The 12,727-nt window shown below is 42.3% G+C and overlaps 1 protein-coding gene across 1 annotated transcript in view; it reads left to right on the forward strand.

The window, feature by feature from the left end:
- DLGAP3 (DLG associated protein 3) overlaps positions 1 to 12,727 on the forward strand; it is a 102,447-nt gene that overhangs the window by 74,307 nt on the left and 15,413 nt on the right. The window contains exons 6-8 of the mRNA XM_081308664.1: positions 9,126 to 9,339; positions 9,599 to 9,912; positions 10,296 to 10,381. Of these exons, the coding sequence (XP_081164790.1) occupies positions 9,126 to 9,339; positions 9,599 to 9,912; positions 10,296 to 10,381 (614 nt within the window). The remainder of the gene's footprint in view (positions 1 to 9,125; positions 9,340 to 9,598; positions 9,913 to 10,295; positions 10,382 to 12,727) is intronic.

Consider the following 12,727-nt stretch of genomic DNA (forward strand, 5'->3'; position numbering starts at 1 on the left):
GTATTTCGGTTCTACCTTTTTATCTCTCAAATTAGTCTTTATTATTGTTGCTACTTTTTATGCTCAGTACTTGATAATGTGTGCTCACAAGTTTACCTTTTTTCTTCTTTACCATTTACCATTACATCTTTTTTAAAAAAAATATTATGTGCATTTTTAACCTTTATTTTATTTATTTATTTTTATGTGGTACTGAGGATCAAACCCCAGCCTCACTCATGCTAGGCAAGCACTCTGCAACTGAGTTATGACCCCAGCCTACCATTGCAACTTATATCCATTCCTTTCTCCTAAAGTATCTTCTTTTTTTTAAAAAATATTTTTTTAGATGTTGATGGACCTTTATTTTATTCATTTATTTTTGTGTGGTGCTGAGAATCAAACCCAGTGCCTCACACATCTAGGCAAGTGTTCTACCACTGAGCCACAACCCCAGCCCCTAAAGTATATTCTTTAGTAAGTTTTTCAGTGAATGTCTGTTCACTATACAGCAAGCTTCAACAAAAATACATGTTATCCTCGGTTTTTATTTTTTATTTTTATCTTTTTGATGCCAGGGTTCAAATCCAGGGCCTCACATACGCTAGGCAAGTCCTCTACAACTAAGCTATATCTCCAGTTCCTTATCCTCATTATTTGATATAGTTTAGCTTACTAGGGGAATTTTAAGTCAATAATTATTTTTTTCTCAATGTTTCAAAGCTATTTGTCATCTATCTTCTATTGTTGCTGTTAAGAAGTCTGCTATTAGTATAATTGCCTTTGTAGGTAATTTTCATTTCTGCCCGGTTGCTGTTGAGATCTCGATTTGATTTTGGTGTTCTGCAGTTTCATTGTGATATGTTTGAGCATGTGCTCCCTAAATCTGAGGATTCACGTCTTTCATCCATTTTGGAAAATTCTCTCTGGTTACTGTTTGTATGGTATATTTTTTTCCATTCTCTTACTTTCCATCCATGTTTATTTTGAATCTAAGGTATGTCCATTATAGACCACATGTAGTTGGGTCTTGTTCTTTTGTTTTGGTATTGGGATTGAACTCAGGGGTGCTTTACCAATGAAGTACATACCCAGTCCTTTACATTTTTTTTTTTTTTAAATTTTGAGACAGGATCTTGCTAAGTTGCTGATTTTGGACTTGCCGTCCTTCTGACTCACCAGTTACTGAGATTACAGGCATGTACCACCATGTCTAGATAGTCTCTGCCTGTTGAGTGGGAGTCTTCCATCCATTCATATATAATACAATTATTGACATGATTGGGTTATCTCATATCATAATTTGTTTATCTGCACTTTCTTTATTGTCTTCTTTTGTGTTAAATGCATCTTTTAGTGTACCATTTCAATTTCTTTGTTATTTTTTCACTATATTATTTGAATTTTTTTTTTAGTGGTTACACTAGGAATTACAATGTGTATCTTAGCTTATCAAATATAATTAATGATGTTAAAATATAGAAGCATTGTTCCAATATATCTCCTTTTTCTATCCTGCTTTGTGATATTATTGTTACTTATGCATATGTTATAAACTTAATAGTTGTTATAATCAACATTGGTATTATAGTAAGTGCTTTATGTAACCTTATGTCTTTCAAAGAAGAGGGTGAGGAAAATATTTTATATAGCCTTTTATATTTACTCACATAGTTATAATTTCTGTGTTCTTCATTTCTTTTGTGTATCTGAGTTACCACTCGGTGTTATTTCCTTTTAGCCTGAAGGACTTCCATTAATATTTCTTGTAAGATAAGTGTGCTGGCAATAAATTCTTCAGTCTATATCTGGAAATATCTTTATTTTAAATTCATATTTGAAGGGTAGTTTTGCTGGATATAGAATTCCTGGTTGACAGTCTTTTCTGCCATTCCATTGTCTTTTGGTGTTCATTGTTTCTGATGAAAAGCCAATGTTTCCTAATATGTGATGAATTATTTTTCTCTTGCTGCTATTAAGTTTTCTCTGTCTTCAGATATCAACATTTTGACTGTCTGTTTCAATATGAGTCTCTTAGGGTTTAACTTACTTTAGGTTCATTGAGCTTCTGTAATCTGTAGGTTAATTTTTTTTAAAGGAATTGGTTTTAGATGTTGATGTGTTTTCATTTTATTCCTTTATGTATATGTGGTGCTGAGAATCAAACCCAGTACCTTACACATGCTAGGCAAGCACTGTACCACTGAGTCACAACCCCAGCTCAATAGGTAAATTTTTTAAAAATCAAATTTAGAAAATTTTAGGCCATTATTTCTTAAAATATTGTTTCTCTCCCTGTCTTTTCCCTCTTTCTTCCACCTCTTCTTCATCCTCCTTTTTCTCCTTTTCTACTTTTTTTTTCCTTTTTCTAGGGCTGCCATTACATCTATTTTGGTATGCTTGATGTTGTCCCACAAATTTCTGAGACTTCATTCATTCTGTTATATCTTCTCTTTCCATTCTTCAGATTGGGAAATTTATATTGACCTATTTTCAGGTTTACCAGTCATTTCTTATGTAGAGCCCCTCTACTGAATTTTTCATTTCAGTTATTATACTGTTCAGCTCCAGAATTTCCATTTATTTCTCTTTTTAAAAATAATTTATCTTTCTTTGTTGTGCTTTGTATTCATTAAACCATTGTGGTTGTGCTTGCCTTTAAATCTTTAAGCATAAAAAAATATTTAAGAATGGCTTTTGGGCTGAGGTTGTAGCTCAGTGGTAGAGAGCTTGCCCCTCATGTGTGAGGCACTGGGTTCGATCATTAGCACCACATATAAACAAAATAAAGATATTGTGTCCATCAATAACTAAAAGATCTTTTTTTTTTTAAAGAATGGTTTTCTTTTATTCTTTTAATTAATTAATTAATAGTACTGGGGATTGAACCAGGTTCTCTCGCATGGTAGGCAAGCATTCTGCCACTGAGCTACATCCCAAACCCTTGAATATATTTATAATAATTACTTTGTTAGTTTTGAGTGATAAATACAACATTTGGGGACAATTTGCATTTTCTTCATTATTTGCATGTCTCATGATTTTTAGATGAATATGGAACATTTTGGGTAAATGGCAACTCTGAATTCTTACTTTTTCCTCCTGAAAATTGTTATTGCTTTGTTTATTTGTTAATGTGTCCCTGGACAAAATTGGTGAAATCAATCTGCCCTATAACATGTAGCCACTGATGTCTCTGTTCAGTCTGTTTGTTTGTTTTTCTTTTTTAAGCCCTGTTTCCTCTGGAGGTTGTCCTTGTACCTACATATCTTAGTGTTTAGTTAAAGATTGGTCAGAAGTTGTGCTAAAAAATCCTGAGCTAGGAAGGCTTCTTTCTCTCCCTTGGTTCTCTGCAAGGCCTAAGGGGGGATAACTTCAGGTTGTTTTCAAGTTTGCCATGGCTTTTACTCTTCCCCAGGCTGTCTTGTATTTTTCTCTGCACATATATATTAGTTCCATTGGCCAGGGATGTGTAGGTGGTTCAGAGCCTCTCTGGTCTTTGCTGTGCATTTACCCAACCTCCAGTTGGCCCAAAATATGTGGAGAAGTTATCAAACTCACTGTGACTATCTCATTTCCTGGAATTTTTTTGTTAATTTTCTGGCTGATCTGCAAGTCCATTTCTTGCCCCATGCAGTGCTGAAACCTCAGCCTAGGAGTGTTTCTGGCCTTCCCTGTTCTTGAAGCTGTCACTAACAATGCTCCAAATGAAGTGGAGCCCCTGGTAATGGCAGAAAGCAGCTAGTTTCACACACTGGATGAACTGCTGTAACTCTGAGAGCTGGAGGCTTGGGACATGGGAGTGCCTGAGGCAAGGCTACTGCAAAGTAATGCTGTTCTTATCCAAAATTCAGAAATGTTCATGATGAAGTTTCCTTTTTTTAAAAAAAATATGTTTATTTTATTTATTTAAGGTTCCTTTTTTAAAAAATATGTTTATTTTATTTATTTGTATGTGGTGTTGAGGATCTAACCCAGGACCTCACACATGCTAGGTGAGCGCTCTACTGCTGAGCCACAACCCCAGCCCCTAAAGGTTCCTTTTTGTGTGCCTTCAATTGATTATAATGGGATAAAGTGATTATTTTTACAGTTTTTTTTCCAGCTTTCTAGTCATCTTGGGTGATAGGATTTAATGTCTTCCTTACTCTTTTATGTCTGAAATCACAAGTCACAAAAATTCCCAACAAGTGTCCTTATCTCTTTAAATATTGTCTCTCTCACAGTCTATGTAGTCTGTCCATCTGGAGCTCCTATTGTTGTAAGAGGGACTTTCTATTGTTTCTTCCATGTATCTATTTTAACCTCTATATTTTCCATCTCTTTGCCTCCCTATGCTGCTCCCTAGGTGTGTTCCTTGGGTGAATCTTCCAATTCAGTGACTTTTTCTTCAGTCATATCTTATCTACTATCAACTCATCAGTTGTATTCTAATTTTACTAACTTATTTTTATTCCTCAAAATCTGATTTGATTCCTTTTCAAATCTTTAGTTTCTCTTTTCCCCAAGCTTTTGTTCTCTCTCTCTATTTTCAGTTTTAGCTTTGAAGTTAGGACTTTTAAAGGTAGTTCAAAGCTTGGCACAATAACACATGTCTGTACTCCTTGCTCCTCAGGAGACTGAGGCAGGAGGATCACCTTAGCCCAGAAATTCAAGGCCAACCTGAACAACACAGCAAGATCCTATCTTTTTTATAAAAAGAATCAAACATAGTTTAAAAACAATTTTGCTATACATAAGGCAAAATTGCTTTATATGGCAAAAGTTTATGTATCTTCTAGATAGTTAAAAACTGGATTCTCAATGACTTAATAGAAGTTTATGTCACAGTTTGTATTAGTTATCTATTCCTACATAATAATTTATACCAAAATGCAGCGTCTGAAAACAAAGGAACGTATTATCTCCTATTTCTGTGGGTCAGGCATCTGAGGGCAGCTTAACTAGGTGCTACCTGGGTCAGGCATCTCACAGGGCTGCAGTTAAGGTGATGGGCAGGGCTGTGGTCATCTCAGGGCTTGCCTGGGGGGAGGCCTGCTTCCATGCTTACTCACGTGCCTGTTTGCAGGCTTAGATCCTCACCACCCATTGGCCAGAAACATCAGATTCTTGTCATGTGGGACTCACTTTAGGGACATTGCACAACATGGCAGCCTACTTCCATGTGAATCTAAAATAGAAACCACAGTCTGTAACCTAGACTCAGAAGTGACATCTCCGATATCTGCCATGTTCTATTCATGAGAAGTGGGCCAATAAGTCCAGTCCGCACTCCAGAGGAAGTAGTGCATGCCAGGAGTTGGAGACCGTTAGGGTGATGTCAGAGATGGCTGCTACATAGACACTGTTTGCTCATCTTCAGTGGAGGCCTGAGCAGCCTGGGTTAGGCATGGATCCCTCAGGTATACATTTTGCAGTTGCTTCTGTTAGAATATTCCTGGTCCAGAGCCATTTTATGTGAATTTTTAATCTGGGCCATGCAAGCCCATGAAGAGATAAAATCCTGTGTCTGTGGGAGGACTGGTTTATGGGTACAGGTTTTTAGGGGATTTGTCTCCTTTCTTCCCTCTGGTGCCTGAACTACAGACTGGCTTTTTTCTATCAGCCTGTGGTAAGGATTGATTTTTTTAAAAAAAAATTTTTTTTTGTCTACATTTTCATCGAAGATTTCCCCTTTTCTAGCTTTTAAAGGTTCTCATTTCAGCTTCTCATTTGGGCTTCGTGTGAGCCCAAAGCCTCACTCCTCCACCCAAGTGGGTGTTAAAACTTAAGTCTTTTGGTTACTGAGACCAGAACCCCCTGCCCCCACTGCCCGCCTCCACTGGGCTGTTTGCAGCATTGGCTCACATAGTTCATATTCTGATTTTCCAGTCTCCTCTTTGCTTTTGTCCCCTGGGGACTTAGCTTGCTTTCTTTTGAGCTCAGCTATGCATATAAAATGACATTTGTTATGTTTTATCCAGTGTTTTGGAGTGGCTTGAAACGAGAGGCTTCAAAGGTTATCTAAACGAAATAACTTACGTAAAGTGTACAGGATGTCACCTGGCCCCCAGCTGGACCCACCGACTCTAGCATGGGCGACTTTTAATTAGATTCAAACGAAGTATTTTCCTTTCATTATCCCATGTGCTTGGAAATGGCCACTGATTCTGAGTCTGGTTTGTAGAAAGGCTGAGGATCTCATTTCCCCAGAGGATTCTTTTTGACTCTCCTTCAAGTGGGGGTTGGAGGAAGGAGGATGGAAGTTGATGCAGGAATAATGGGCGTATTCACCATGCAGTGGGACCATTTTATAAGCATAATATCACATAGGGCAGATCAACTCAGGTGCAGTATTCCTCTGTGAGTCTATATAGATAGAGACTGGGTTTCCCTTGGTCTTCGTCCCTTGTAGACTCCCCAGAATCTCCTCTTGCCCAGTTGAGCTGGAAGGTATATGACCACCGGGAGCTTCTCACTCTGCCACTGTCTGCCTTGGATAGAGTTGGTTGTGGACATAGCTGGGTGTTATTTTAAATATACATAGAGATATTATTTGGAATAGAGAGCTCTCTCACTCTGAATGATATTGCCACTGTGTTTTATGAACCCTTGCTACTAATAGTCATAGCTAATGTTTATTGAGCATCTGCTGTGTCAGATATTATGCCTACTGCTTTACACATAGAAGAAAACTGAAGTTAAGTTCAGAATGAGATTCCTTGAATCCCTGATAACCAGGCTACTTGAGACCACAATGCTCTTGGCTAGTGTTAGATTAGCTCCCATGGGATCCAGGAGGGACTCTCTGGGCTGGATAGGTTTTAGTTGGGGAGTACTTTGAGCCTAATCTAGAAAGGGCAGAAGTTGGTTGAGCTCCTGAGCTCCAGGAAATACCTTGGCAACTGCTGTCCATGGGGTTCCCAACATCCAGAGACAGTATAACTGAATAGTAGATTACAGGAAGTCATGGTGACAGCCACAGATGCCACATCGTGAGGCTTAGGCTGGTTGGACATGGAAGAATTTAACTTCTACTGGATCTTGGATTGCTTTTTCTGTAGCCTGTGATTTCTGTTCCATTGTAATGAAGTTCCTTTAGAAAGGAATTCAGGCAGTCCTCTTTTTCAGTTCTGGGCCTACATTAGAACCACTGAGTCTGTGTCTTCAGCAGATTTTTTTCTGAGCTTCTAAGCAGCCAAAGCAGAGAAAAGCATATAGTTAGAGGGCCCGAGTTAACATAGATTTAACAGGCTCCCTAGGAGATCCTGATACTCAATCAGCCTTACAGGGGAGCTGACAAATGTAGCATTTAATTTTAGTTTTACCACTTACCAACTGGCTATCTGTGGACAATTTATCTGTCCTCTCTGAGTCTTAGTTTTCCCATTGATAGAATGGGATGGAAATTCCAGCTCTATTTGAGCTAGGGTCTAGTGAAATCATGCTATACTTAGGAGGCCTAGTTATGGAAATATTAAGCAGCATTTTACACTTGGGTCAAGACAATTCTTTGAATCTCTGTCGACTGCACATAAATATGATGCTGTGAATCTTTCCTGGGAGATGTCACAGATGCAGCCTAGGATACTTGCTGTTATATTCACCATGGGATATTATTGAGAACCTTGTGTAAGACTCCATCCAGTGGCCTCTGCACAGTCATCCACAGGGAGATTTATCTTGGGCTCCGTGACAGGAGCAGTTATGGTTCTCATGAATGCCCCTACCCTGTGCTTTCTGGGTGTGATTTTCTATGCACCAGTTGCCATACTAGGTGCATTGAAAATGGAGTGTCAAGATCAGTTGTTTTGATATTTATGAATTAATTCATATCCATACCAGGTGCTTGCCTCTCCTCTTAGTTTCTTGTCTAATTCAGAACAACAACAAAAACCAATTGCAAGTTCCCATTTTTTTAAATTTTGAGTCCCTTCAATAGACTTATAAATATGGTACCATTATCATTCCCATTTGACAGATGAGCAATCTGAGGCCCCCAAACTTTTGCTTTCCTAGGCCACATTGCTAGGAAGAGACAGAGACAGCACTTGAATCTAGGTGAGCCTCATCTCATGGCCTATGTAGGCAACTCTCAGGCTACATTTCATGCATGCTTTGGCTGAGTGGAAGCTCCGGGAAGAGTATGTACCCATTTGGAGCAATGTTTAGGACTCTGTCAGCTGTGTTTTGTCACAGAGCTTACCTCTGGTACTACTTTTTCCTACCTTTATTTTTTTCTTTATGCTGAAAACTCTGTAGTATATTTAGTCTCAGTCTATGGTTTGTGGCATGGTTCCATGAACAAAAATTTTTGTATTGTATTTTTCTTCCTTGCTTCTATATTTTTTTAACATCATGAATTCTGCCCCACAAAATGTGAAAAACAAAAACAAGAACTTCAACCCATAGGCTTGGGATGCTGAGGCAGGAGGATTGCAAGTTCAGAGCCAGCCTGGGTGACTTAGGGAGGCCCTGAGCAACTTAGTGAGACCCTATCTCAAAATAAAAAGGGGAAGTGATTCAGTGGTTAAGTGCCCCTGGGTTCAATCCCCAATATCAAAAACAAAAACTTCATCCAGTAATGGTTGAGCTTTCCTTGGAGGGTGAGGGCAGGGCAGGAACCAGTGGACCAAGTTAGAACCCTTGTTCGTGAGCACAAAGTGGGGAAAGCCTTGAGATACCTGTAGGCTAATAATTACATTCCATCTTGCCCCTGGGTATATATATCTATAGGTTGATTTTAATCAATTTTGTAATGTAGTGAGGTAATAAGTAATAAAGTGTCTTTCCCTACAGTCCCCACCCTGATACCCAGCAGGAGTATGGATGACAAGATTCTCTCTGTCAGGCTCAAGTGTGAGAAAGATGAAGAACTAGGTAGAGAAGAAAGTGTGGTCAGAGTCCGGGGTACAGCCAGACACCTGGAGAAGCACAGGTGGGGGACAGGTAGGGGTATTTAAATAAAACTGGGCCCCAAGGCAGGCCTTAGGGAGTACAGGTGTCCCCATCTTTCTTTGGGGACAGTGAGAGTTTCTTTTATCCCAAATGCTGGAGAAGAAGAGTCACAGAGGGCTAGTGGATGAAGACTAGATATGTACCTAAGGCAGGGCACCCCTTCCCAGCTCCTTGGTAACTGACCTCCCGGCCCCGGCCCCGGCCCCTAGCTCAGCGACGAGTTGAACCAGCAGCTGGAGGCCGTGTGCGGGTCTGTGTTTGGGGAGCTTGAGTCACAGGCCGTGGACGCCCTGGACCTGCCCGGCTGTTTCCGCATGCGGAGCCACAGCTACCTCCGGGCCATCCAGGCCGGCTGCTCTCAAGACGACGACTGCCTACCCCTCCTTGCTGCCCCTGCCTCTGTCTCAGGGAGGCCCGGCTCCTGTAAGTATGCTTTCTCTGTCCCTGGCCTGGGCCTTGGTTGGAGACCACCCTGGTGTCCGTTCCGGTCAGTGCCATGGCCATGCTGTGGACAGATCACTTTCCTCTCTGGGCGGGATGAGAACAGTCCTTGGCCCTGTGTGTAGCAGCACATGGCGTGCGCGTGGTGGCCGGGTCCTGGGGGAGCACATGGGTGTGCCTGGTGATGGGCCTTAGATTATTGCCGGGATGTGTATCTCATTCCCTGCTTCACCCTCCACAGCCTTCAACTTCAGAAAGGCCCCGCCCCCCATCCCGCCGGGAAGCCAGGCCCCGCCCCGCATCTCCATCACCGCCCAGAGCAGCACCGACTCTGCCCACGAGAGCTTCACCGCCACGGAGGGCCCAGCCCGGCGCTGCAGCTCCGCAGACGGGCTGGATGGCCCCGCCATGGGCGCACGCACCCTCGAGTTGGCGCCGGTGCCACCCCGGGCCAGCCCCAAGCCCCCCACACTCATCATCAAAACCATCCCTGGCAGGGAGGAGCTGCGGAGCCTGGCGCGACAGCGGAAGTGGCGGCCGTCCATTGGTGTGCAGGTAAGAAAGGAGGAGGCACCATCCAAGGCTCAGGTCGGGCCAGCTGGGGAGGGGTTGAGAAGATCAGAGGGGCCTTCTGGATACATAGAGCTTCTTGGCCTGTCTTGAGCTGCAAGTAGACCCTGTGCCTGGTCATCAACAGGGCTGTTTCAGCAACTCTAGCGTGCTCAACTCGTCCCTTGTCCCATCATCCCTGATAGGGAGTGCAGAGAGGGGCCCAGTTGTTGCCACCTTGATGAGTCTGCTCTCTCGTCTCCTCAGGGAGATTATCCGTTGAAGATTTGCCAGTTGGCTTGGGGCTCAGCCAGTGCTGACCATTCTCACTGGGAAGGGGTGTGTCCCCTGGCTAGGCCCAGCTGCTGACTCCTCCACCCTGCCACCAGGTGGAGACTATCTCAGACTCTGACACGGAGAACAGGAGCCGAAGAGAGTTTCACTCCATCGGTGTACAGGTGGAAGAGGACAAGAGGTAGGTCATGGTGGGTACACTCAGGTGTCACTGGGGAGAAGAGGAGCAAGGGCTGGTCATGTCCTCCTTGGCTCACTCTGCCTGCACTTGCTCTCCTACTGGAGTGAGACCCCACCTTCTTATTGGGGAGAAGTCAGAGCAGACAGAGGTTGTCCACAGAGACCTCCAAGGTAGTCATCAAACCTAAAGCAAGTTCTCCTTGTACTCATGCCACTCTCAGGTGCCTAGAGGCAGACAGACAGTGGTTGAGGGAAGGAGAGGTATACCATAGGTGGCAAGCAGGCCTCCAGTCATTGTCCTTTACAGGGGATAATAGGACTGCTAATCCCTCCTTACATCCTGAGGTGTGCCAGTATGTGAACCCAAAAGAAAAAAATAAACAGGAAGTCTGCTTGTCTCGGCTCCTGGCAGATATAACACTCCTCCTCACTTGGTTGCACAAGGTTTAACCAGTTGGGGGGTACCTATTATATGCCTGAGTCTGTGGTGTACCCAAGACAGTAGAATTACCAGCAGCCACTCTTCTGGCATTAGGTGGCCTCAGAAACATTGCTTCCTTAATTTTCACCTGAAGAATTAACATTGTAAGCTCCAGAGGGAATATTGAAAGAAGTCCTCTCTGTTGTTGAGTGTCCCTGAGGTGACACTTAATCTTTAACAACCACATGGCCATGCCACAGTGCCCATCTGCCCTCTGGAGCACGATGCCTGGTGGCCCTGGGTATGGTGTCTGGGAACCTTTCTGGGGCTGACTGAGAGTTTTGTGGTAATCCAAGTTGTCCAGGCCATACCCACTGCAGGTGTCAAACTAGTGCCCCAGCACTGTCCCTTGCAGCTCTGTTCCCATGTGCCGTTGTTGGCCTTCTGGCCTTCCTTGTGGTTCTGCCATCTATTCCTGGGACCCCCTGGGGTTCGTGTGTGTGTGTGTGTGTGTGTGTGTGTGTGTGTGTGTCTGATCAAGTCTTCTTAGGGTTTCTGTGGGAGTCAGTCACCCTTTTTCTCCACTCCTGCTCTAGCTCCCTGAAGGTCCATACACTCCTGATGTAGTAAATGCTTCCTTCAAGGGTGGCAAAAGGCTGCTTCTGTCACCCCCATCACTCCTAAAGCCGATGTCCTCCAAACTCTTAATAGGTCAGGAAGATTACAAAGAAGTGACAATTTATGACAAACTCAATTTGCAAATCCATGATTTAAGTTTTTGAGGATGGATATAGATCTATGCTCCTAATTCTACACATCACCCTGACTCCAGTGCTAACTGTGGACCATAAACCAAGCCCATGTGTCTTCACTGCTTGCTTGGGATGCATCCAGATAGATCCCTGAGGAGTCCCTCTATTCCTCCTAACAGGCCTGAATCCTGGGAGGAGTGTAGCAGGCATCCTAGCTGAGCACACTCTGCCATTCATTCATGATGTATTCATTCAGCAAATACTTATTAAGCCTTTGTTATATGACACATGTTTGGTGCACTGCCTTAAATGCTCAGGGAAACACCAAAGACACGACTTTTGTCCTTATAGAAGTTATGATCTAGAGGGAAACTGAGGCAATCAGTAAATAATCCATGAATAAAAATAGGATGATACATTGTGGTAATACCATGTAATGATATTATTGCACATCATGGTGGGAATATGAAAGAGGAAGAGATAAGAGAGAAGGAACCTTATTTAGATTAAGCAGATGACATTTGAACTGATGTTTGAGAACACTACAGTGATGATTAGGGTAAAAGCATTCTAGGGAGAAGAAATCACATATGCGAAGGCCCTGGGGCAAGAAAGGTTTGACACGCATCAGGAACTGATAGAAGGTTCCTGTGATTGGCAAGGAGTGCAATGGGGGAGTAGCGAGAGAGTGCATTGGAGAGTTCCAGGGGCCAGGTCATGCCAAGCATGGGCATGATAAAGAATTGGAATCTAATTATAAGTAATGAGTAGCTATTAAAAGGTTAAAGAAAGAGTGTGACATGCTCTAATTTATGTTTACAAAAGATCACTTGCTACTGAATGGAGAATGAATTTGAGGAAAGTAGTGGTGGAATTGAGGCTAGTAGAAAGGTGATGGTGTTTTGCACTATGGTAGCTATTATGATCTAGGTCTTTTTTTTTCTGTTTTATTTTATAACGAGGCACTGCTAGTATATGGGGACACTATTAAGTTTTGCCTATTGATTTTGTATTTAGCAGCCTTGCTGCTCTCCCTTATCAGGTCTCAGGTTATCTGAAAAATCATGATGGGTTTTCTGTATAGATTTTTTTTTTGCAAATGAGGATATTTCTTCTAGATCTTTATTTTAAATTTATTTTTCTTATAATAATGCATTGAATAAGACTTCCTGTT

The sequence above is a fragment of the Spermophilus citellus genome (assembly GCF_964194105.1).
Source record: "Spermophilus citellus genome assembly, chromosome: 9".
Taxonomy (NCBI): Eukaryota; Metazoa; Chordata; class Mammalia; order Rodentia; family Sciuridae; genus Spermophilus; species Spermophilus citellus.